The sequence below is a fragment of the Danio rerio genome, chromosome 11 (assembly GCF_049306965.1).
Source record: "Danio rerio strain Tuebingen ecotype United States chromosome 11, GRCz12tu, whole genome shotgun sequence".
NCBI classification, from domain to species: Eukaryota; Metazoa; Chordata; class Actinopteri; order Cypriniformes; family Danionidae; genus Danio; species Danio rerio.
This window is the reverse complement of record NC_133186.1, coordinates 1431034-1456279: the sequence shown is the minus strand read 5'-3', so window position 1 is coordinate 1456279 and position 25246 is coordinate 1431034. Positions and strand designations below refer to the sequence as shown.

The following is a 25246-nucleotide window of genomic DNA, read 5'->3' as shown; positions in this document are numbered from 1 at the left end:
TTGTGTGTCTGCAGGATGATTATCGTGTGTGTATGGAGTATGACATCATCCAGAGAGACTCCGCCCCCATCTGCCCGGTCGACCCATCTGGCATATTCACTCCGGAGGTCACACACTTCGCCGGACAGTATGTGAAGGTACGCACTTGTTCACTTCTCTGAGAAGCACTGCACACTATTGAGACGTCATAAAGGCACAGTGACCTAAAATTCACAATCATGTTTATGACAGATTTATGACAATAGCCCCTTTCACACATACAGACTTTCTTGTCTGTGTCTCCAAGCACTAACGCATGCTCACAATTATCAATCTACAGAAAAGATGAGGGTGAGTTGTTTTGTCTTTTGAAGAAAGTCTCTCTGTGGAGCCGAATGCACAGACGATGGTGTATTTCCAATGCTGTGACATTGATGTGTGATTGGGTGACAGAGGCATTGTGGGATTGCTGATGTCAGCAGTTCAGGCTGGTGCCAGAGAAGCGTTCATCATAGTTCTGCTCTGTCATGGTGTGTTTTGACACTTCTCTTTGCAGAATCACTCATTACGGCTCACCGCTGTCTTTAATGCCGAGACACTGGAGTTTGTTTACTAGGGATGCATTGATGTGGATTTTTTGGAGCGAGACCGATTTCCCTGGAGATTTTCAGGCTGATAGCTGATATATGGGCCAACAAATATAAACATTACATTTTCTCAATTATTTTTGCATGACTTTTAGCTGATTTATGAGCAGATAAATATAAATAAATTTTTTCAGACATGATTTACAGCCAAATCTATCAGGCCGATTAAATCTATCGTTTAGTTCAAAATGTTTTGCATGATTTTTATCTTTTGTTGGTTCATTTTATGTTAATTCTATTTTTTTGTTATTTATTAATTGATATAAATGTATTATTAATTAATAAAAATTTATAAATGCATTTATTATTTTTATTAAATCAATAATTCATTCATTTATCTCACTTAATAAATCCAGAATTAACTTTTTTACAGAGAAAATATGCACATTATTTTGAATAATCACATTTCATCATAATCATATTTATTACAGTGTGCCTCATGCCAAGAATTGTCAATCAAAAATATCTTAATCAATCATTCATTCATTTTCTTGTCGGTTTAGTCCCTTTATTAATCCCGGGTTGCAACAGCGGAATGAACCGCCAACTTATCCAGCACGTTTTTACGCATCTCTGGGAAACATCCACACACACTCATTCACACACACACTCATACACTATGGACAATTTAGCCTACCCAATTCACCTGTACCGCATGTGTTTGGACTGTGGGGGAAACCGGAGCACCCGGAGGAAACCCACGCGAACACTGGGAGAACATGCAAACTCCACACAGAAACACCACCTGAGCCGAGGATCGAACCAGCGACCTTCTTGCTGTGAGACAACAACACTACCTACTGCCTCGCCAAAATGTCTTTATATTAACAATAAAGATTCTTGACATCCTCAGTATAGTGTGTGTGTGTGTGTGTGTGTGTGTGTGTGTGTGTGTGTGTGTGTACGTGTTTTTGTGACATATCAGGACACAAATCTGTATAATGACATGGGTATGACACAGGTATTACAAACAGGAGGTGAAATATGAGGACATTGGTGACGTCCTCGTTTCTCTAAATGCTTATAAATCCTACAGGATGAGTTTAATCAGAGAGTAAAGCTGGACACTGACTCCTGTGATGGTTGGGTTTAGGGGTGGGGTGAGGGCAATATAATATACAGTTTGGACAGTATAAAATGAATGGAAACCTATGTGATGTCCCCACTTTTCACAAAAACAAACATGTGTGTGTGTGTTAATGATAAATGAGTGTGTGAACACTGCAGTGGTGTAAAGTTTTCAGACTGCCTTCATGAGGTTGTGCGGGTTAAGAAAAGGTTCCTGAAATCGATTCTGCATAAAACAGGAGCCAATTGAGCTCCAAGGACAAACGGAGTGACCGAGCGGACGCTTTCCATTAAAGAGAATTAGCATTAGAGTTCTGCAGAGAGACGGCAATGCGGAGAGAGGAAGAGAAAGAAGGAGGAGAAGGCAGAGAATAAGCAGCAGCAGGGAAGTGTGTGTCTGTCTGCGTGTGTGTGTGTGTGTGTTAGTGAAGCTGCAGCTGTAGATGGATCAGCTTTGAGCTCTTGATCAGTAAAGAACAATAAGCAGGATTCAGTGTTCATGAGAATCTCCAAACTGCTGGAGCTGTGCTTAATCTTACACTGGAATGAGTTCAGAACACCCACATGATCATCAAGTGCCTCTTTCTTTCCTTCCTTCCTTCCTTCCTTCCTTCCTTCCTTCCTTCCTTCCTCCCCTCATTCCTTCCTTATTGTTTACCTTTCTTCCTTCCATTTTTCCTCCTTTCTTTCCTCCCCACCTTCCTTCCTTTACCCTTCTCATTTTCTTCCTTCTTTCTTTTTTCTCCTACTTTTCTTTCTTCATTTCCTTTCTTCCTTGTCTTCCTTTTTTCCTTTCCTTCCTACCTTTTATCCATTTCCCTTCACCTTTTCTTTCTTTCTTCCTTCCTTCTGTCTTTTTCCTCCTCTTTTTTTCCTTTTTTCCTTCCTCCCCTCCTTCCATCATTCCTTCCTTCATTTTATCCTTCATTCCTTTTTTCCTTCCTTCTTTCATTTCCTTTCTCTCTCTCTTCCTCTCTTCCTTCCATTTTCCTTCCTTCCTTCCTTCCTTCCTTCCTTCCTTCCTTCCTTCCTTCCATCCATTTTCCTCCTCCTTTTCTTCCTTCCAACCTTTCTTCATTTGTTTGTCCTTCCTTCCTTTCTTCCTTACTTCCATTTCCCTTCTCCTTTTCTTCCTTTCAACCTTCATTTATTTTTCCTCCCCTCCTTCCTTCCTTCCTTCCTTCCTTCCTTCCTTCCTTCCTTCCTTCCTGTCTTCCTCCTCTCATTCCTTCACATTTTTCCCTTTCCTTTCTTTCTTTTTTCCCTTCCTTTTTTTCCTTCCATCCTTGGCGCTTCCTTCCTACCTTTCTTCCATTTTCCTTCTCCACTCTTCCTTCATTTTTTCCTTCCACCTTTTCTTCATTCCTTCCTCTCTTTTCTTTTTCTTCTTTCCTTCCTTTGATCCTTCTTTCCGTCCTTCAATTCCTTTCCTTCCTCTTCCTCTTCTTTCTTTCCTCCTTCGTTACTTCCTTCATTTCCTTTTTTGCCTCTTCCTTCCTTCCTTCCTTCCTTCCTTCATTTCCTTTCCTTTCCTTCCTCTTCTTTCTTTCTTTCCTTCCTTCCTTCCTCTCTCTCTTCCTTTCTAAGAGTGTTTGGCACAGGTCAGCCAGTGGATGTGCAGTCAGTGTTGTGGGGTCATGGAGGAACACAGAGCGCACAGCTCAGTCTGCAGTATAGTCTGAGCTCCTCCATCAGTGTCTGCATCAGGGCTTCAGTCCAGCTCTGCTTTAATTCTCTGCACGCTCTCTGACATTCTGCTCTACTGTCCTCTGTGTTTTCCAGGATGCAGACAAAAACATCATCAAGTGGCTGAAGGAGAACGGACGTCTGGTGAGCGCCAGCTCCTTCAAGCACAGCTACCCGTTCTGCTGGAGGTGAGAGACGTACTGCACCCTCTGATGATGACTGTACACCTCATTTGTGTCTAATCATTGGTAGAGGTGTTCAGAATTATTGTATGTGACCGTGGTCTCATAACATTTCCCAGAACACCCTGTTTTAACATTTAAAATCTTGAATGGACAGTATGCACAGCTAGTGTTCTTCTTTACAGCATCAATGCTGTCAAAAGAGGAAAAATTAAGAGTAACACATATACATTTATTTCCATTTTTATTTTATTTTATTTTATTTTTTAATCATTTCTTTTGCAATATTAATAAAAAAATAATATTATAAAAAATAAATAATAATATAATAATAATATAAATAATATTAAATTAATAAATATTAAATCAATAAAGTCTATAATGCATCATTTATGCAACTATTTTGTAAGGCCAGTGTTTAGTCAGTAGCATATCCTGAATATTGCAGTGTTTGATTAGCATTCGGTGCTCATAATGAACCTGCTGCTTCAGCTCCTCATGTGTTCACAGAGGTCACAGTGGTGCCTCATTAATACACACACACACACACACACATACACACACATAAACACACACACTTGCTGACGCCATCAATAAATCACTCTCAGGAGTGCAGACAGAGGAGCATTATAGGTGTTGAAGATGTTTGTCAGTGGGAATGCATCGCTGCTATTGACAGTCGATCCGCTGAGAATTAGAATGAGAACATGAGGTCAAACATGATCTTTATCTGATATCAAGAACTTCAGGATCTGTGTGAATCTGAAAACACTGGACCAAGAGTCAAACTTTTTTAAATGATCCAGTCAGAGTGTGAGTCTTCAGTTAATTATTCACTGATTCAGATGATCCATTCAGAGTGCGATTCTTTAGTTAATCACAAACTGATTCAAATGATCCAGTCAAGGTGCGAATCTTCAGTTATTGACTCACTGATTCAATCATCCAGTCGGAGTGTTAGTCTTCAGTTAATGACTCACTGATTCAATCATTCTGTCGGAGTGTGAGTCTTCAGTTAATGACTCACTGATTCAAATGATCCAGTCAAGGTGCGAATCTTCAGTTAATGACTCACTGATTTAATCATCCAGTCGGAGTGCAAGTCTTCAGTTAATGACTCACTGATTCAATCATCCAGTCGGAGTGTGAGTCTTCAGTTAATGACTCACTGATTTAATTATCCAGTCGGAGTGTGAATCTTCAGTTAATGACTCACTGATTCAAATGTTCCAGTCGGAATGTGAATCTTCAGGTAATGACTCACTGATTCAAATGGTCACTAGGGGTCGGCATACTAGAGGTTTCCATGACAATCTTACATTTTGTCATCTGGCACAGTTAGTCCTGCCATGTGATGATATCGTAAGTAATTTAATGTTTCAGATGTTTAAATATTGAACAACTCGTTGGTTTGCAGGTCGGACACGCCGCTGATCTACAAAGCAGTGCCCAGCTGGTTTATAAGGGTGGAGCACATGGTGGAGAAACTTCTGGACAACAACAGCAAGTGCTACTGGTACTGTGAATGTGTGTGTGTGTGTGTGTGTGCTGCATGTTGATCAGATGCACATGCTTACAGCTCCTCTATAATCCGTCATCAGATTTGGGTTGGTCTTTTGTCATACATTGTAATAGGCTATTCAGACCCTTGATGAAGTGTGATATGGTGATCTGCAAAGTAAGAGCTCGTCTTCGTTTCTCAGATGTGGTTTTAAAGTCTGTTGTGTTGGTTCTTAATGGTGCAGTAGGTAAGTTTGACACCCAGTGGTTGAACTAGGTATTGCACTTATGGATCAAAACAAATGCAATCGCAGGTTGCCAGATTGAGGGCAGAATCAAATGATTTAAACCATGTTCTAAATAAGCTGCTTTTATTAAGAACACTGTTTAAATAATTCGCTCCTGCCCTCAATCTGGCAACCTGCGATTGATTTTGTTTTGATCCCAATCATTGATGAAAATGATCCAGTCAGAATGGGATTTTTCAGTTAATGACCCACTGATTCAGATGATCCAGTCAGAGTGTGAGACTTCAGTTAATGACTCACTGATTCAAATGATCCAGTCAGAGTGCGAGTCTTCAGTAAATGACTCACTGATTCAAATGATCCAGTCAGAGTGTGAGTCTTCAGTTAATGACTCACTGATTCAAATGATCCAGTCAGAGTGCGAGTCTTCTGTAAATGACTCACTGATTCAGATGATCCAGCCAGAGTGTGAGTCTTCAGTAAATGACTCACTGATTCAGATGATCCAGCCAGAGTGCGAGTCTTCAGTAAATGACTCACTGATTCATATGATCCAGCCAGAGTGTGAGTCTTCAGTTAATGACTCACTGATTCAAATGATCCAGTCAGAGTGTGAGTCTTCAGTAAATGACTCACTGATTCAAATGATCCAGTCAGAGTGTGAGTCTTCAGTTAATGACTCACTGATTCAGATGATCCAGCCAGAGTGCGAGTCTCCAGTTAATGACTCACTGATTCAAATGATCCAGTCAGAGTGTGAGTCTTCAGTTAATGACTCACTGATTCAAATGATCCAGTCAGAGTGCGAGTCTTCAGTTAATGACTCACTGATTCAAATGATCCAGTCAGAGTGTGATTCTCCAGTTAATGACTTACTGATTCAAATGATCCAGTCAGAGTGTGAGTCTTCAGTAATGACTCACTGCTTATCTTTAATCAGGTTATATGTTAAATTCAGTCGATTATCAGTCCTATCTTGTTTTAATCTCACCACGTCTGCATGTTAACAGTCTTCATGCATTTCTTCCGTTGGCTGAGATGATGTCCAGCTCATCACGCTGCCCTTAAATCCTACATTTAGTTCAGAGATGAGCACATAAGAGAAGGGAGAAATCATTAAATTGATGTATTGGGTGTCGAGATGGAGCTTAAATAGAAATGCCTCTTCCCGATGAGAATTGATGAAGTCTGTGATGTTCTGCTGTGTCTGGAGGAGGCCCACGAGCACAGTTAACCTTCCTGCGCTCAAGGGTGCGTTATTTTAAGTTATTAGTTCAGTTTTTCTTTGCCAAGAAAAAGCCATAATATTAATAATAATAATAACAATAGTAGTAATAATATTAATAATAATTATACAAGAAATAATAATAATAATACAATAAATAATAATAATAATAATAATAATAATAATAATATTAATAAGAGAAATAATAATAATAATAATAACAACAACAATAATAATAGTAATAATAATAATAAAAATAAGAGAAATAACAATAATAATAATAATTATGAAAGTACTAATAATACCAATATTATTATTGTTAATAATAATAATAATAATAATAATAATGATGATAATAATAGTAATAATAATACCAATATTAATAATAATAATAATAATAATAATAATAATAATAATAATAATAATAATATAAGTAATTATAATAATATTAGTAATTATAATAATAATAGTAATAATAATTATTATAATAATAATTTGGCAGCATGGTGGCACAGTGGGTAGCACAATCGCCTCACAGCAAGAAGGTCACTGGTTTGAGCCTCGGCTGGGTGGGTTGGCATTTCTGTGTGGAGTTTGCATGTTCTCCCTATGTTGGCGTGGGTTTCCTCTGGGTGCTCCAGTTTCCCCCACAGTCCAAACACATGGGTTGCTGCTGGAAAGGGCATCTGCTGCGTAAAAAAGATATGCTGGATAAGTTGGTGGTTCATTCCACTGTGGCGACCTCTAATTAATAAAGGGACTAAGGAGAAAAGGCTTTGAATCCAGTCAATTATTCATTCATTCATTCATTCATTCATTTTCCTTCGGTTTAGTCCCTTTATTCATCAGGGTTGCCACAGCGCAATGAACCACCAACTATTTCAGCATATTTTTTACACTCCGGATGCCCTTCCAGCTTTAACCCCGAACGAGGAAACACCCATACACACTCATTCACACACACACACACACACACACACACACACACACACACACACACACACACACACACATACTCACACACACACACACACTCATACACTTTGGCCAATTTAGTTAATCAATTTCCCTATAGCGCATGTGTTTGGACTGTGGGAGAAACCGGAGCACCCGGAGGAAACCCACGCCAACACGGGGAGAACATGCAAACTCCACACAGAAACGCCAACTGACGCAGCCAGGACTCAAACCAGCAATGTTCTTGCTGTGAGGCCACAGTGCTAACCACTGAGCCACCGTGTCGCTCCTCCAGGCAGTTAATAAACAAAAAAATAACTAAACAAAACCGTAAGTGCAGTAATTAAATAATAAATCTTTGTCTTGTTTTCACAGGGTGCCAGAGTTTGTGAAGGAGAAGCGTTTCGGGAACTGGCTGAGGGACGCCAGGGACTGGGCGGTGTCCCGCAACCGCTACTGGGGCACACCTATTCCTCTGTGGGTCAGTGACGACTTCGAGGAGGTCAGTGGAGCATCCAGGGATGAATGATCGATGCTTTTTTACTAGGGTTGCACAATAAATCGGAAAATTCTCATTATCGAGATGCTTGTATATGCAATATCCATATAGAAAAATATGTAATAATAACAGCAGAAACACTTTGATTGACATTCTCCCTTTGTACGTGTCATCAGAGGGGGAAAGCCCCGCCCACTAGTACCCATCTCTCCCTCATTGGCATCTCCAGCAGCCCTGAGGTAGAAGCAGCCGTCTGTCCATCAGCCATTAGAGTGTTTGAGCTGCTGGAGATAACGTCAGCATAGACTCAGAGCATTATAGATGTGGAGTTTTAGATGAACAGCGACATAGACTGACAGAAGCATGAAGCACACACTCACACTGAAGCACACATGCACATCCACCTGACCAGCATTGACGACGTTTCAATCTGCCACTATGCTGACACATGGGCATTTGTAGCTCCGCCCTCACAGGAGCACAATCTCATTTGCATTTAAAGCGGCAGTCACCAAAACACAGCAGTTAGGATCAAGCCTGAAAGTTTCAGTTTCAGAGAGCTATTAAATGTTATCTGTGTGCTCTTTTGAGCTGAAACTTCACACACTCTTATTTTACATCTTGTACACAGGGGCAGAATAGCTCCCCTTTAAATTGTGCTGATGGTCTTTAAGTGCTCTTGTTAGTGTGTGTCTCTTAAAAGCTGAACTTGTGTAAAGTCAGAATGAGGTTGTTGGCGTCTTTGCCTGCCGAAAGGAAAGAAGGACAGCGACCTGCTTCCTGAAAATAGCATAACGTGTGTTTCCCAGAGCGCCGCGTCCCCGAGCGTGCACACACACACACACACACTATGCTCTCCTGCTCACTATCTGGGCCACCATACCTGAGAATGGGGACAGCGTCCGGCAGGGCTGCACCATATTGGGAATATCTAACATTACGATATTTTCTTATTTTGTGATATGCAGCGGGGAAAAATAAATAATGTCTTGGGAATAATATTTCTAAAGGAGATGCTGACATGGAATTGAAGCAGATTTTGGTAAAAACGTGTTTAATACTTTATATAAAAGGCTTTTTTGGTGCTGTCGGTTTAAAGACGCCTCTTATATGGAGAATGAAGCCTCGGGCATTGCTCAGGTGTGAGGATCGACAGTAAAACCGTATATTGTGCAGCCCTAGCGTCCGGTGTGCTGACGATCAGTGTTAGCTTCTCAGAATATGCTGTCGCTTGCTCAATCAGTCATGTTTCAGCTAATAAAATCAGGAGTATCGTGTCTTTTTAGCTTCAGATGTCTATCGAAATGAACTTCCACCTTAAATAAGGGTGTTATTAGCCTAAATAAGGATGTAAAAGTAATTATAAAAGTAATAAACGACTGTTAATGTTGTGTGTCTTCAGAAGTGTGTGTTCTTTGTGTGTTCAGGTGGTGTGTGTGGGGTCCATGGCGGAGCTGGAGGAGCTGACGGGTATTAAAGTCACTGATCTCCACCGAGAAAGGTGAACACACACACACACATTTATACACACACTCATGCACAAATAAATACACACACAGTCATGCACAGACAAATACACTCACACACTCATGCACAACCAAATACACACACACACTCATACATTCACGTACATACTCAGACAGACAGACAGATAGACAGACACATACACAAACTCATACACGCACACACACACACACATTTATACACACACTCATGCACAAATAAATACACACACACTCATGCACAGACAAATACACTCACACACTCATGCACAACCAAATACACACACACACACACACACACACACTCATACATTCACGTACACACACAGACAGACAAGACAGACACATACACAAACTCATACACACACACACACACTCATACATTCACGTACATACTCAGACAGACAGACAGATAGACAGACACATACACAAACTCATACATGCGCACACACACACACACACACACACATTTATACACACACTCATGCACAAATAAATACACACACACTCATGCACAGACAAATACACTCACACACTCATGCACAACCAAATACACACACACACACACACACACTCATACATTCACGTACACACACACACAGACAGACAAGACAGACACATACACAAACTCATACACACACACACACACACACACACTCATACATTCACGTACATACTCAGACAGACAGACAGACAGACAGACACATACACAAACTCATACACGTGCACACACACACACACACACACACACACATTTATACACACACTCATGCACAAATAAATACACACACACTCATGCACAGACAAATACACTCACACACTCATGCACAACCAAATACACACACGCACACACACTCATACATTCACGTACACACACAGACAGACAGACAGACACATACACAAACTCATACACACACACACACACACACACACACACACACACACACACACACACAAACTTGTACACTCAAACACACACATACAGACGCTCACACGCACTCACACACGCACTCATACTGACACACACTAACAGACTCTCACACTCACTCACACACAAACTCATTCTGACACACTCAAACAGACACACACAAAAACTCACACACGCACTTATACACACACTCATACACAGATTTATACTGACACACACTCTCAAACAGACATTCAGACACTATTCAAACAGACAGACAGATACACAAACAGACACACACACTTTCAAACAGACACATACACACAAACACACTAACAAACTTTCACACACACTCATACTCATACTCATACTCATACTGACACACACACACAAACAGACAGACAGACACACACACTTTAAAACAGACAGTCACTCACACACTTAAACAAACACACTAACAAACATTCTGACACACACCTGGCCCTCCTCGCCTGATCATGTGTGTGTATATATATTTGTGTGCAGCATTGATGGCCTCACCATCCCCTCTCGCTGTGGGAAAGGGCAGCTCCGGCGGGTTTCGGAGGTGTTCGACTGCTGGTTCGAGAGCGGCAGTATGCCCTACGCTCAGGTGCACTACCCGTTTGAGAACAGGCGCGAGTTCGAGGACGCATTCCCTGCAGACTTCATCGCCGAGGGCATTGACCAGACCAGAGGATGGTGAGAAACAATACAACAACAACAACAATATTAGTAATAGATTAAAACGGAGTCCGGTTTTGATCCGGTTTATTTAATTTTCCGTTGAAGCCTTATTAAAATGATTTTAAAAACGCTATTAAAGATTCTCTTTAGGGTTGAATTGGAACATTGAAAGCAAATAAGATATATATTGTAGATAAATGTCATCATGAACGGCTGAATAATGCATGCGTTTACTGCCAAACATAAGGCTTTTATCTGTAAACAGTTGTTGACTATCAGCTCCAGACGGCAGTATCTTCCTCACACACTTCGTTTATTATTCCCACACATTCTGATAGAGCAAACATCTCCGCTTTTAAATAAATTATTTATTGTGCTTATTGACAATAAACCACATCAGGTTGCAGCGTCGTACAGATCATGTGCTAAACATGTGTACAGAATAAATGCAGAAACACTATCAGCAAGCAGATTGGAAACAATAATGCAGGTTTGAGGTCTATAATAAAGGTTATTTATAGGGATTACTTGTTGTGTTGTTGTGAATCTTGTTCAGTGTTGTGTGGGGATTTTTAATGCATAGTTATGTTTAATTTAGGGATGCTTCTAACTTGACACAGCTGCTTAGTTAATGATAAGTCTATTGCTTTAGAAAATGATTGCGAGTTGTTAATCTTTATTTGTTGAAGGAATGTGTTTATTCTGAAGTTGAGTACTAGTTGCAGAGCTGTGGGAAATATTATCCATTTATCTTTTTAACCTGAACCTAAAATGATCATTAATAAATTCAGGAAAGACTAGCCTAGAGTGCCGTCTGCTGCTAAACACTAAGCTCAGAATGGATTCAAGAGAGAATAGCCATGCATTGTGTACATTTCAGAATTGATGCATAATTGATTTCTCAAATGATTTATCACCACAGTCGAATGTTTTCAGTTTTGTAATAGATTTAAGGTCGTAGATTTGTCTCTTAACTCTTGTCTTTGTGTGTTGTTTTACTGCAGGTTCTACACGTTACTCGTGCTCTCGACGGCTCTGTTTGGGAAACCGCCATTCAAGAACGTGATCGTCAACGGTTTGGTTTTGGCCAGGTAAATCGTTCTGCTGATGATCAGGTTTTTTTTCTGGTAAAAAAGTTGATAATAACAGAGTGAGTGTTGACATAATAGTATTGAGGTAACAGAGTAACAGTTGAGGTAACAAAGTAACAAAGGGGAAAGTAACAGGGTTGAAGTAGTTGAAGTTAACAGAGTAACGAAGATAACGTTATTAAGATGACATTAACAAAGCAGCAGAGTTGAAGTTATTTTAGAGTAATTGAGATGACGGTAACAGAATAACAGAGATAACGTTAACTGAGATGATGATATCTGAGATGAAGGTAACAGAAAAACAGAGATGACGGTAACTGAGATAACGGTAACAGAGTTGAAGATAGAGTAACTGAGATGATGGTAACAGTTGAAGTTAACAGAGTGACTGAAATGATGGTAACAAAGTAAAAGTTGAAGATAAAGTAACTGTGATGATGGTAACAGAGTAACTGAGATGATGGTAGAGTAACTGTGATAACGGTAACAGAGTTGAAGATAGAGTAACTGTGATGACGGTAACAGAGTAACTGAGATGACGGTAGAGTAATTGTGATGACAGTAACAGAGTTGAAGATAGAGCAACTGTGATGACGGTAACAAAGTTGAAGATAGAGTAACTGTGATGACGGTAACAGAGTTGAAGATAGAGTAACTGTGATGAAGGTAACGGAGTTGAAGATAGAGTAACTGTGATGACGGTAACGGAGTTGAAGATAGAGTAACTGTGATGACGGTAACAGAGTAACTGAGTTGACGATAGAGTAACTGTGATGACGGTAACAGAGTAACTGAGATGACGATAGAGTAATTGTGATGACGGTAACAAAGTTGAAGATAACAGAGTAACAGAGTTGAAGTTAACAGTAACTGAAATGATGGTAACAAAGTAAAAGAGTTGAAGATAGAGTAACAGATGATGGTAACAGAGTAACTGAATGACGGTAACAGAATAACAGAGATAACGTTAACTGTGATGACGGTAACAGATGAAAGTAGCAGAATTGAAGTTAACAGAGTGACTGAGATGACGGTAGAGTAACTGATGACGGTAACAGAATAACAGAGTTGACGATAGAGTAACTGTGATGACGGTAACAGAATAACAGAGTTGACGATAGAGTAACTGTGATGACGGTAACAGAGTTGAAGATAGAGTAACTGTGATGATGGTAACAGAGTTGAAGATGGAGTAACTGTGATGACGGTAACAGAGTTGAAGATAACAGAGTAACAGATGACGGTAACAGAGTAACTGAATTACGGTAACAGAATAACAGAGATAACGTTAACTGAGATGACGGTAACAGATGAAAGTAGCAGAATTGAAGTTAACAGAGTGACTGAGATGATGGTAACAGAGTTGAAGGTAACAGAGTTGGTGGTAACAGATTAAAAGCGTTGACGGTAACAGCATTGATTATAGCAGAGTTTTGGCTAAAACAGGGTTGACGGTAGCAGATTTGACAGTAACAGAGTAACAGAGTTGATAGTAACAGGGTGTACTAAAAGGGTAGAAGTGTACAAAATCTGTGACATGAACTGATCACTCATAATCGCTGATCTGTCTATGTGTGCACAGTGATGGGCAGAAAATGAGCAAGCGGAAGAAGAATTACCCCGACCCCGGACTCATCGTGCAGAGCTACGGTGCAGACGCACTACGGTGAGAAAACAAACCGCACATACACCACTTTCCTGACACAGAATCTGCCGTATGAATCAGTGCATGTTCTGCATGGCCTGAGGCGCAGCGCAGAAACCAGCATATGGCTGATGAATAAGAAATACAGAAATATATCCGTCCATATGGAGCAGCGCGCTATAAACTCTGTCACATATATTTTATGATGATCCAGGCAGTGAAAGCTCCTGCTGCAATCACTGCTGCTCTTATTACTGTTGCTACTATCCTGGTCAGGATTTCTATTGCAGCCCATTAAACCATTTTAACAGGAAGTTCAGTAAGAAAATTGAACTGACCTTCAACAATGTCAAATTTGAAGTCTCTCATTCAAAAGTTTGTGTACTCATGCTTGTGTATGCCTGTGACTTTTCGGGATGAACACATGTGCCGTTACACCCCTAATATAAAGCTGTGTTACAGTAGAGATGCTCTTGGGTCTCCTTCAGGTCTGTTATGTTGTCTGTGTGTCTCGTCAGGCTGTATCTGATCAACTCTCCTGTGGTTCGAGCTGAAAACCTGCGCTTCAAAGAGGAAGGAGTTCGAGATGTGCTGAAAGACGTCTTCCTACCCTGGTACAATGCATACCGGTTCCTGGTGCAGAACGTCCAGAGACTGCAGAAGGTGAGCACAGATCAGCAGATTACAGGAGGAGTTCAGATTCCAACATCACTGGATTCAATGCAAAATTAAGCATTGGTTTTGAAGATTTGAAAAAATAACAAGAAGTACATTTTAAAGTATTATTAAGTTATTTTTGTAAAAAATAAATAAATAAATGAAAATAAATATATATATATATATATATATATATATATATATATATATATATATATATATATATATATATATATATATATATATATATATATACATACACACACACACACACACACACAGACATATATATATATATATATATATATATACATATATATATAAATTATATATATATATACATACACACACACACACACACACACACACACACATATATATATATATATATATATATATATATACATATATATATATATATATATATATATATATATATATATATATATATATATATATATATATATATATATATATATATCACTTTCCCGTGTTCCTCTTTGGGATGGAACCACGAGGCGACGTTCATTCACAGAACGCAATTTTCTGGAGGGCCTATAAATTTGCAGAAGTGAGAGCAGATAAGAAGGAGCAAAGCCAGAAGTCGCTTTGTAAGCAAACATCAGAGCTTTGAATTTGATGCGAGCAGCAACTGGCAGCCAGTGCAAACGGATGAGCAGCAGAGTGACATGCTCTTTTAGGTTCATTGAAGACCACTCGTGCTGCTGCGTTCTGAAGCAGCTGAAGAGGTTTGATAGAGTTAGCTGGAAGCCCGGCTAGTAGAGAGTTGCAATAGTCCAGTCTGGAGAGAACAAGAGCCTGAACAAGGAGTTGAGCTGCATGTTCAGATAGGAAGGGTCGGACCTTTCTGATGTTATAGAGTGCGAATCTGCACGATCGAGCAGTTCTACAGATGTGGTCAGAGAAGTTTAGTTGGTCATCAATCATTACTCCAAGGCTTTTCATGGCTTTTGTGTGTCTCATTAGGAGGAAGGCGTTGAGTTCCTGTACAACGAGAGGACGTCCAGCGTCAGCAACAACATCATGGATAAATGGATCCAGTCTTTCACACAGTCACTTATTCAGTTCTTCCGGGACGAGATGGGAGGTGAGCGTCTTATTTTATTTATTTATTTCACTTGAAGGGACAGTGTGCATTAATCAACATCCCCAAGAACACATTTGGACCCAAATTAGCTCAAAGACTAGTTTTCATTGGCCAGATGTTAAAGACCTATACCAGAGATGACCAAACTAGGGTCTGCGGGCCAAAGTTGGCCCATATTAACCTTTGATTAGGTCCACCATCCTATCTGAAAAGAGAAAGGGAATGATGGGGAGGTCTGTTGGGGCAAAGCCTTTGATTATTTTAGATTTAAGGTGACTTTGTTTATTTTATTTGCTGAGCCACTAAAAAAGCTAAATTAAATGAAATGTTTAAATGAAATGTTGTTAAATAATCATGTTTAAAATACTGTCACTTGAGCAAATCAAGGCAGGTCCAGCTTGACTAGTGTAATCGACATTGTGTTATACATTGTTGATGTTTTTACTGTAAATGTATGATAAAATAAAACAGAATATATCTATGATCAATGTTTTCTATTTATTTTTAAATATTATGAAATAATTTGGAGATTACCCATGGCTACTTTAATCTAATACAGTTTGGTATGTTAAAATTCGGCCCAGAGCCTTAATTCAGGTTTGGATTTGGCCCTTTATAAGTAAAAGTTTGGGAACCCCTGACCTACACCAATAAAAATACAAATACAAACTATAAATACTCAAATGATCAACAAAAAACAACAACATCAAGTTTTAGTGTTCACAATGTTGATTATTGAGATGCCATTTCTTAAACTCATGCTTAAAGAGACCCTATTATCTCTGGTCTGAATATGTGTGTGTGTTTGTGTGTGTGTATGTGTGTGTGTTTCAGCCTACAGACTCTATACTGTGGTGCCCAAGCTTGTCAAGTTTGTGGATATGCTCACTAACTGGTACGTGCGGATGAACCGCCGGCGGCTGAAGGTAGGCGAGATGCACAAAACCTGTCAGAAAACACCCTGCATGACTGTACATTCATTTATTAACTCTCTGGGGTCTGAAGGTTTTAGGGGACTGGAGTTTTAATGCGTATAAACATATAAGTGGCTAAAGTTGAATACCGCTGTAAACGGAACAAACTGGGCTACAATAATACATTAGCAACATATATGCACAAGATTGATTTTTGAGAAGGAAATGTTTATATGTGATCACTAAAATAATCTATGTATAGATGTTTTGATTGATTATTTTGTGTGTTTTCTGTGTGTTTTGAGTGTTGTCTGTGCGTTTTCTTTGTATTTTGTGTGTTTTCTGTGTTTTGAGTGATTATTTTGTGTGTTTTCTGTGTGTTTTGAGTGTTGTCTGTGCGTTTTCTTTGTATTTTGTGTGTTTTCTGTGTTTTGAGTGATTATTTTGTGTGTTTTCTGTGTGTTTTGAGTGTTGTCTGTGCGTTTTCTTTGTATTTTGTGTGTTTTCTGTGTTTTGATTGATTATTTTGTGTGTTTTCTGTGTGTTTTGAGTGTTGTCTGTGCGTTTTCTTTGTATTTTGTGTGTTTTCTGTGTTTTGAGTGATTATTTTGTGTGTTTTCTGTGTGTTTTGAGTGTTGTCTGTGCGTTTTCTTTGTATTTTGTGTTTTCTGTGTTTTGAGTGATTATTTTGTGTGTTTTCTGTGTGTTTTGAGTGTTGTCTGTGCGTTTTCTTTGTATTTTGTGTTTTCTGTGTTTTGAGTGATTATTTTGTGTGTTTTCTGTGTGTTTTGTGTGTTTTCTTTGTGTTTTAAGTGTTGTCTGTGTGTTTTCTGTGTATTTTGTGTTGTTTTCTGTGTTTTGAGTGATTATTTTTTGTGTTTTCTGTGTGTTTTGAGTTTTGTCTGTGCGTTTTCTGTGTATTTTGTGTGTTTTCTGTGTATTTTGTGTGTTTTCTGTGTATTTTGTGTGTTTTCTGTGTTTTGAGTGATTATTTTGTGTGTTTTCTGTGTGTTTTGAGTGTTGTCTGTGCGTTTTCTGTGTATTTTGTGTGTTTTCTGTGTATTTTGTGTGTTTTCTGTGTGTTTTGAGTGATTATTTTGTGTGTTTTCTGTGTGTTTTGAGTTTTGTCTGTGCGTTTTCTGTGTATTTTGTGTGTTTTCTGTGTATTTTGTGTGTTTTCTGTGTATTTTGTGTGTTTTCTGTGTTTTGAGTGATTATTTTGTGTGTTTTCTGTGTGTTTTGAGTGTTGTCTGTGCGTTTTCTGTGTATTTTGTGTGTTTTCTGTGTATTTTGTGTGTTTTCTGTGTGTTTTGAGTGATTATTTTGTGTGTTTTCTGTGTGTTTTGAGTGTAGTCTGTGCGTTTTCTGTGTTTTCTGTGTATTTTGTGTGTTTTCTGTGTGTTTTGAGTGTTATCTGCATTGTCTGTGTTTTTTATGTGTTTTCTGTGTGTTTTAAATGTTGTCTGTGCGTTTTTTGTGTGTATTTTGTGTGTTTTCTGTGTTTTGAGTGATTAATTTGTGTGTTTTCTGTGTGTTTTTAGTGTTGTCTGTGCGTTTTCTGTGTATTATGTGTGTTTTCTGTGTATTTTGTGTCTTTTCTGTGTGTTTTGAGTGTTGTCTGTGCGTTTTCTTTGTATTTTGTGTGTTTTCTGTGTATTTTTGTGTTTTCTGTGTGTTTTGAGTGATTATTTTGTGTGTTTTCTTCGTGTTTTGAGTGTTGTCTGTGCATTTTCTGTGTATTTTCTGTGTGTTATCTGTATATTTTGAGTGTTAAGTGTGTATTTACAGTATAATGTCTTTGTTCAGGGTGAAAGTGGTTCTGAGGACTGCGTTCGTGCTCTGGAAACCCTCTTCAGTGTCCTGTTCTCCATGTGCAGACTGATGGTGAGTCTCTGGAAACACTATCAACCTCTGTGGAAACTCGAGTGCAGCAGTTCTTTTGGAACTGTTGCAATATAATTATTTCTAATGTTAAGTTTACTGCGTCACTCGCTAGTTTACTCGTGTGATGTTTTTACCTCACTCAAATTCTTTTGATTTCGTTGATTTATTTGAACCTGTGCATTAGACGTGATTAAAGTGAATTATGCGCAGCCACAGCAAATGTGACTCGTTTCACTCGTTTGCGTTGACTTTGTGTGTAATATGTACTTGCACTGATGCATATAATTTAGCTTGGAGTTTGACCCAGCATGAAATAAATGAAGATTAAATATTTTTTTTTATTAATTAAAATATTGGTTCAGTTTTACAAATATCTATTTATATTTACATAAAGTATATGAATATGTAATACTTTATATAATACTTTTATTGTATAACTCCTCAAATGGACTTTGGTTGTGTTAAAATTGTGCCCTATAAATAAGTTTGCCTTTCATTTCTTAATAATAATAACAGCAATAATAATAACTGTAATGATAATTGCATTTTTTGGTCATTTCAGTCATAGTTAATGCTAATATATTTACATTAATAATGAGCCATGCATTTTGGTTATATTGTTTTATTCGTTGTTTTTAATGTCATAAATGCAACAAACACACAACTGTAATGTCAAAATAAATAAATGCTTCTGGAACGTTCTCTGCTGTTAATGCAAACTAAATCCAGTTTTAGAATCCGATGTGTTTAGTGTAATAGTCGTCCACATGTTCACAACTGTGAGAGCAGGGCATCAGTAGAGCTCATTTACTCTAATAATTAATTGCTGACCCAAAAGATACGAGTCAGAGATCAGTTGATGGATAAGCGGAGGATCAATGCTCCATTTTACACCTCACTGACTCTGAATAACACTATGATGCTTTATTAATCTTCATAAGAGCTCGCAGTGGCCTGATTATTGCTGAAGCGGGTGATGAAAGAGTGGAGGAAACTCAGAAATGAGCATATCAGACCCCCTAGTACTGATTTTAGGGGTGGTAATTGGCAGACAATTTTGCCAAAAAAAAAACTGTTTTGAATGTCTTTGGTGTGTTTTTTGTGTGTGCTGCTGGAGTGATGAAGTGTTTGTGTTTTCAGGCTCCGTTCACTCCGTTTATAACCGAGCTGATGTACCAGAACCTGCGGCACCTGCTGGACCCGGCAGCAGTGGAGGAGAAGGACACCGGCAGCATACACTACCTCATGCTGCCACAAGTCAGGTACACACACCACACACACACACCCACAGCCTGATAACACTCTATACTACAGGCTCTGTTGAATGCTTGACTCTGATTGGCTGATGAGCACTCTATGGTGTTATTGTCTGATAATCGCACAGCTAAAGTAGTTCCAGCAGGTTTAGAGCACATCACAGCTCCTTATCACTCCGCTGAAGGAGGTATTTTACAGCTACAGCAGTCAGAAATCCCAACAGGAGGAGGAGGAGGAGGAGATGAAACTAGTGCTACACACAGGAGACGTTTGAGGAGGACAAACACCTGACAAATACACTCTCAACACACAACATCAGTGTTTGATTTAGGAATTATTTGGACAAGAAATAAGAGAAAAACAAAGACAGACACTCATTTGTTGCAGTGTGTGTGTGTTTTTATCCTCATGTCTCCTTGTGTGATTTAGCAGATGTCCTTTAGTCTGCCTTAAACACACACACACACACACACACACACATTTTCCAGAGCGCACTGTTCTGCAGTTAAGCTGAAGGTCTGCTGCTGTAAACGACTGTAATGTCCTGCATTACTGTGTATTAATAAGCTGAGCGGTGTGTGTGTGTGTGTGTGTGTTTCTCTCAGAGGTGACCTGCTGTCACAGACGTGGAGAACATCCAGAGGACACACACACACACACACACACACTCTCTTCGTCTGATGGAAAAACATCATGTACTGATGCGCTCCCGCTGATAAACGGCTCAGATGGATGTTTTACAGTAGACATGATGTGATGCATGTAGTGTCCGCTCTATATCAATCTCCAAACCGCAGTAAAGCTTAAAAGCCTTCATCACCCCATAACTTATTTTACATGACCCAATCATCTCAGTTCGGGTTTCACTAAGCAGTTAAAAATGTGGCAAAAAACAATGGAAACCTATGTAATGTCCCCACAATTCACAAAAACCAACATGTGTGTGCGTGTGTGTATATATTAGAGAGAGAACGACCTGTTGTAATGGTAGTTGGTGTGTCTGTCCTATGACTGTGTGTGTGTGTGTGTGTGTGTGTGTGTGTGTGTGTGTGTGTGTGTGTGTGTGTGTGTGTGTGTGTGTGTGTGTCGCAGGGAGTCTCTGATTGACCAGCGTATTGAGAGTGCGGTGTCTCGGATGCAGTCGGTCATTGAGTTGGGTCGTGTGATCAGGGACAGGAAGACTCTGCCCATTAAGGTGAGTTTCTGATGATGATGGAGAGTGTGTGTGTGTTTTACTGCTGCTGATGGAGTGTGTGTGTGTGTGTGTTTCAGTATCCGCTGAAGGAGGTGGTGGTCATCCATCAGGACCCAGAGGCTCTCACTGATATCCAGTCCCTGCAGAACTACATCCTGGAGGTCAGAGACACTTTCTGCACACACATAGGTCCTGTAGACATTTCCTGTAGACTCCTCTCACACACACACTTCCTGGCAACACTTACGTCATACACTTCCCACACACACACTTCCGTACAGACTTCCCGCAGACACTTCCCCCAGACACTTCCTGCACACGCTTCCTGCACACAATTCCTATTGACACTTCCTGCACACACTTGTTGCACACACGTCCTGCACACAGTTCCTGTACACACTTTTAACACATGCTTCCTATTGACACTTCCTGCACATGCTTACCGTAGACACTTCCCGTAGACACTTCCTGCACACATTTCCCTCAGACACTTCCTGCACACACTTCCCTCAGACACTTCCTGCACACACTTCCCTCAGACACTTCCTGCACACACTTCCCTTAGACACTTCCTGCACACACTTCCCATAGACACTTCCTGTAGACACTTCCTGCACACACTTCTCGTAGACACTACCCTCACACACTTCCCATAGACACTTCTGTAGATGCTTCTTGCACACACCTTCTGTTGACTCTTCCTGCACACACTTCCCTCAGACACTTCCTGTAGACACTTCCTGCACACACTTCCTGTAGACACTTCCTGCACACACTTCCCTCAGACACTTCCTGTAGACACTTCCTGCACACACTTCCCATAAACACTTCCTGTAGACACTTCCTGCACACACTTCCCTCAGACACTTCCTGCACACACTTCCTATAGACACTTCCTGTAGACACTTCCTGCACACACTTCCCATAGACACTTCCGTAGACACTTCCTGCACACACTTCCTTCAGACATTTCCTGCAGATGTTTCCTGTACACACTTCCTGTAGACACTTCCCATTGACACTTTCTCCACATGCTTACTGTAGACACTTCCTGCACACACTTCCTGTACACACTTCCCATAGTCGCTTCCCGCACACACTTCCTGTAGATACGTCCTGCACACACTTCCCATAGACACTTACTGTAGACACTTCCTGCACACACTTCCTGCACACGCTTCCTGCACACAATTCCTATTGACACTTCCTGCACACACTTGTTGCACACACGTCCTGCACACAGTTCCTGTACACACTTTTAACACATGCTTCCTATTGACACTTCCTGCACATGCTTACCGTAGACACTTCCCGTAGACACTTCCTGCACACATTTCCCTCAGACACTTCCTGCACACACTTCCCTCAGACACTTCCTGCACACACTTCCCTCAGACACTTCCTGCACACACTTCCCTTAGACACTTCCTGCACACACTTCCCATAGACACTTCCTGTAGACACTTCCTGCACACACTTCTCGTAGACACTACCCTCACACACTTCCCATAGACACTTCTGTAGATGCTTCTTGCACACACCTTCTGTTGACTCTTCCTGCACACACTTCCCTCAGACACTTCCTGTAGACACTTCCTGCACACACTTCCTGTAGACACTTCCTGCACACACTTCCCTCAGACACTTCCTGTAGACACTTCCTGCACACACTTCCCATAAACACTTCCTGTAGACACTTCCTGCACACACTTCCCTCAGACACTTCCTGCACACACTTCCTATAGACACTTCCTGTAGACACTTCCTGCACACACTTCCCATAGACACTTCCGTAGACACTTCCTGCACACACTTCCTTCAGACATTTCCTGCAGATGTTTCCTGTACACACTTCCTGTAGACACTTCCCATTGACACTTTCTCCACATGCTTACTGTAGACACTTCCTGCACACACTTCCTGTACACACTTCCCATAGTCGCTTCCCGCACACACTTCCTGTAGATACGTCCTGCACACACTTCCCATAGACACTTACTGTAGACACTTCCTGCACACACTTCCTGTACACACTTGCTGCACACACTTCCTGTACACACTTCCCATAGTCGCTTCCCGCACACACTTCCTGTAGACATTTCCTGCACACACCCCCTGCAGACACTTCCCGCAGAAATTTCCTGGGCGCACTTCCTGCAGACATTTCCCCCAAACACTTCCTGCAGTGACTTCCTGCACATGCTTCCTGCTCACACTTCCTGCACACACTTCCCGTAGACGCTTCCTGCACAAAACTTCCCACACTCACTTCCTGCATGTTAAACTATATTTGAGAAGGGCTTTTTGTCAGACTACACATTAAATAAATAATTAGTACAGCTGTGTCTAAACTAAAATAATTAAACTGTTCATAAAAATCCAGGAAAACATGTCAGTGATGCTGTATTATTAGTGACCGTCACTGCAGCATCCTTACATGAGTACTCCTGCAGTTCTGAGTGTGTGCAGCTCCAGCTGGCCCTCTGCTGGTGTGGAGCTCTGCAGCTGAACCGCAGTCCTGCCGCTCTGATTTATAGCTGGACTAAAATTATCCGCTTTGCCTGTGTGTGTGCGCGTGTGTATCACTCCACTGCCGAACAGCCTGCAGAGACACTGGTCACGCTGCTGGATTCAGCAGTTCTACATGTGTTCGCATCAACTATCAGTTTCTAAGCCCTCATAGTCACTTCTGAGTTTGATTTGGGTTTTAGGCTGTGTTGCGTCAGATTATGCTGTTTTAAATAAGCAAGTACTGAGTTTTTTTGTGAAGGTGTCTCCTGTGATACACTTTATTATTCTCTTGATTTCTGTGACTGTTGTATGAACACATGAGCTCAGACTGATTCACTGGCCGTCTTCTGATTCAATGATCTTCTCATGATTCACTGATAGGCTTCTGCTTTATGACCTGATTTACCTGACCTCAAACTGATATACTAGCTATGGCTTTGTCTCCTGATTCCCTGACCGACTCTTGATTCACTGACTGAATCCTGATTCACTGACTGACTTTTGATTTACTGACCATCTCCTGACTCGCTGACCGTCTCCTGATTCACTGACTCTTGAATCACTGACCATCTCCTAATTCTCTGACCGACTCTTGATTCACTGACAGTTTCCAGATTCACTGACCATCCCCTGATCCACTGACCGATTTTTGATTCACTATCTCCAGATTTACTGACAGTCTCCTGACTGACTGTCCGTCTCCTGATTCATTGACCATGTCTCCTGAATCACTGACCGTCTCCTGATTCACTGGCTATGTCTCCTGATTTACTGACCGACTCCAGATTCACTGACCGTCTCCTGACTCACTGACTGTCTCCTGATTCACTGACCGTCTACTCATTCCCTGACCGATTCCTGATTCAATGACTCACTGACCGCTCCCTGATTCACTGACTGATTCTTGATTCACTGACCGTCTCCTTATTCACTGACTGACTCTTGATTCACTGACCGTCTCCTCATTACCGGACTGATTCTTGATTCACTGACTCACTGACCGTCTCCTGATTCACTGACACACTCTTGATTCACTGACTCACTGACCATCTCCTGATTCACTGACTGACTCTTAAATCACTGACCATCTCCTGATTTACCGACCATCTTCTGATTCACTCACTATTTCTTGATTCACTGACTGTCTCGTGATTCACTGACCGTATCCTGATTCACCGACTGACTCTTAATTCACTGACCATCTCCTGATTTACTGACCATCTCCTGATTCACTCAATATCTCTTGATTCACTGACTGTCTCCTGATATCTCTTGATTCACTGTCTTCTGATTTACTCACTGACTCTTGATTCATTGACCATCTCTTGATTCACTCTTGATTCACTGTCTTTTGATTTACTAACTGACTCTAGATTTACTGACCGACTCCCGATTCACTGTCTCCTAACTCACTGACCTTCTCCTGACTCACTGACCAACTCCTGATTCACTGACTGTCTCCTGATTCACTGACTGACTCTTGATTAACTGACCGACTCTTGATTCACTGACCGACTCTTGATTCACTGACCGACTCTTGATTCACTGACCGTCTCCTGATTCACTGACCGACTCTTGATTCACTGACTGACTCTTAATTTACTGACTGTCTCCTGATTCACTGACCAACTTTTGATTCTCTGACCAACTCCTGATTCACTGAACAACTCCTGATTCACTGACCGACTCTTGATTCACTGACCGTCTCCTGATTCACTGACAGACTCTTGATTCACTGACCGACTCTTGATTCACTGAACAACTCCTGATTCACCGAACAACTCCTGATTCACTGACTGACTCTTGATTCACTGTCTCCTGATTTACTGACCAACTTTTGATTCTCTGACCAACTCCTGATTCACTGAACAACTCCTGA

The 25246-nt window shown here is 40.5% G+C and overlaps 1 protein-coding gene across 1 annotated transcript in view; it reads left to right on the top strand.

Moving 5' to 3' along the window:
* Positions 1-25246, top strand: part of iars1 (isoleucyl-tRNA synthetase 1) — a 54161-nt gene that overhangs the window by 15368 nt on the left and 13547 nt on the right. Inside the window, 15 exon segments of the mRNA NM_199896.2 lie at positions 15-137; positions 3477-3568; positions 4980-5078; positions 7868-7994; positions 9419-9492; positions 10926-11120; positions 12110-12196; positions 13779-13862; positions 14360-14504; positions 15486-15606; positions 16441-16532; positions 18327-18404; positions 19545-19666; positions 20754-20856; positions 20934-21017. Coding sequence (NP_956190.2) covers positions 15-137; positions 3477-3568; positions 4980-5078; positions 7868-7994; positions 9419-9492; positions 10926-11120; positions 12110-12196; positions 13779-13862; positions 14360-14504; positions 15486-15606; positions 16441-16532; positions 18327-18404; positions 19545-19666; positions 20754-20856; positions 20934-21017 — 1626 coding nt within the window.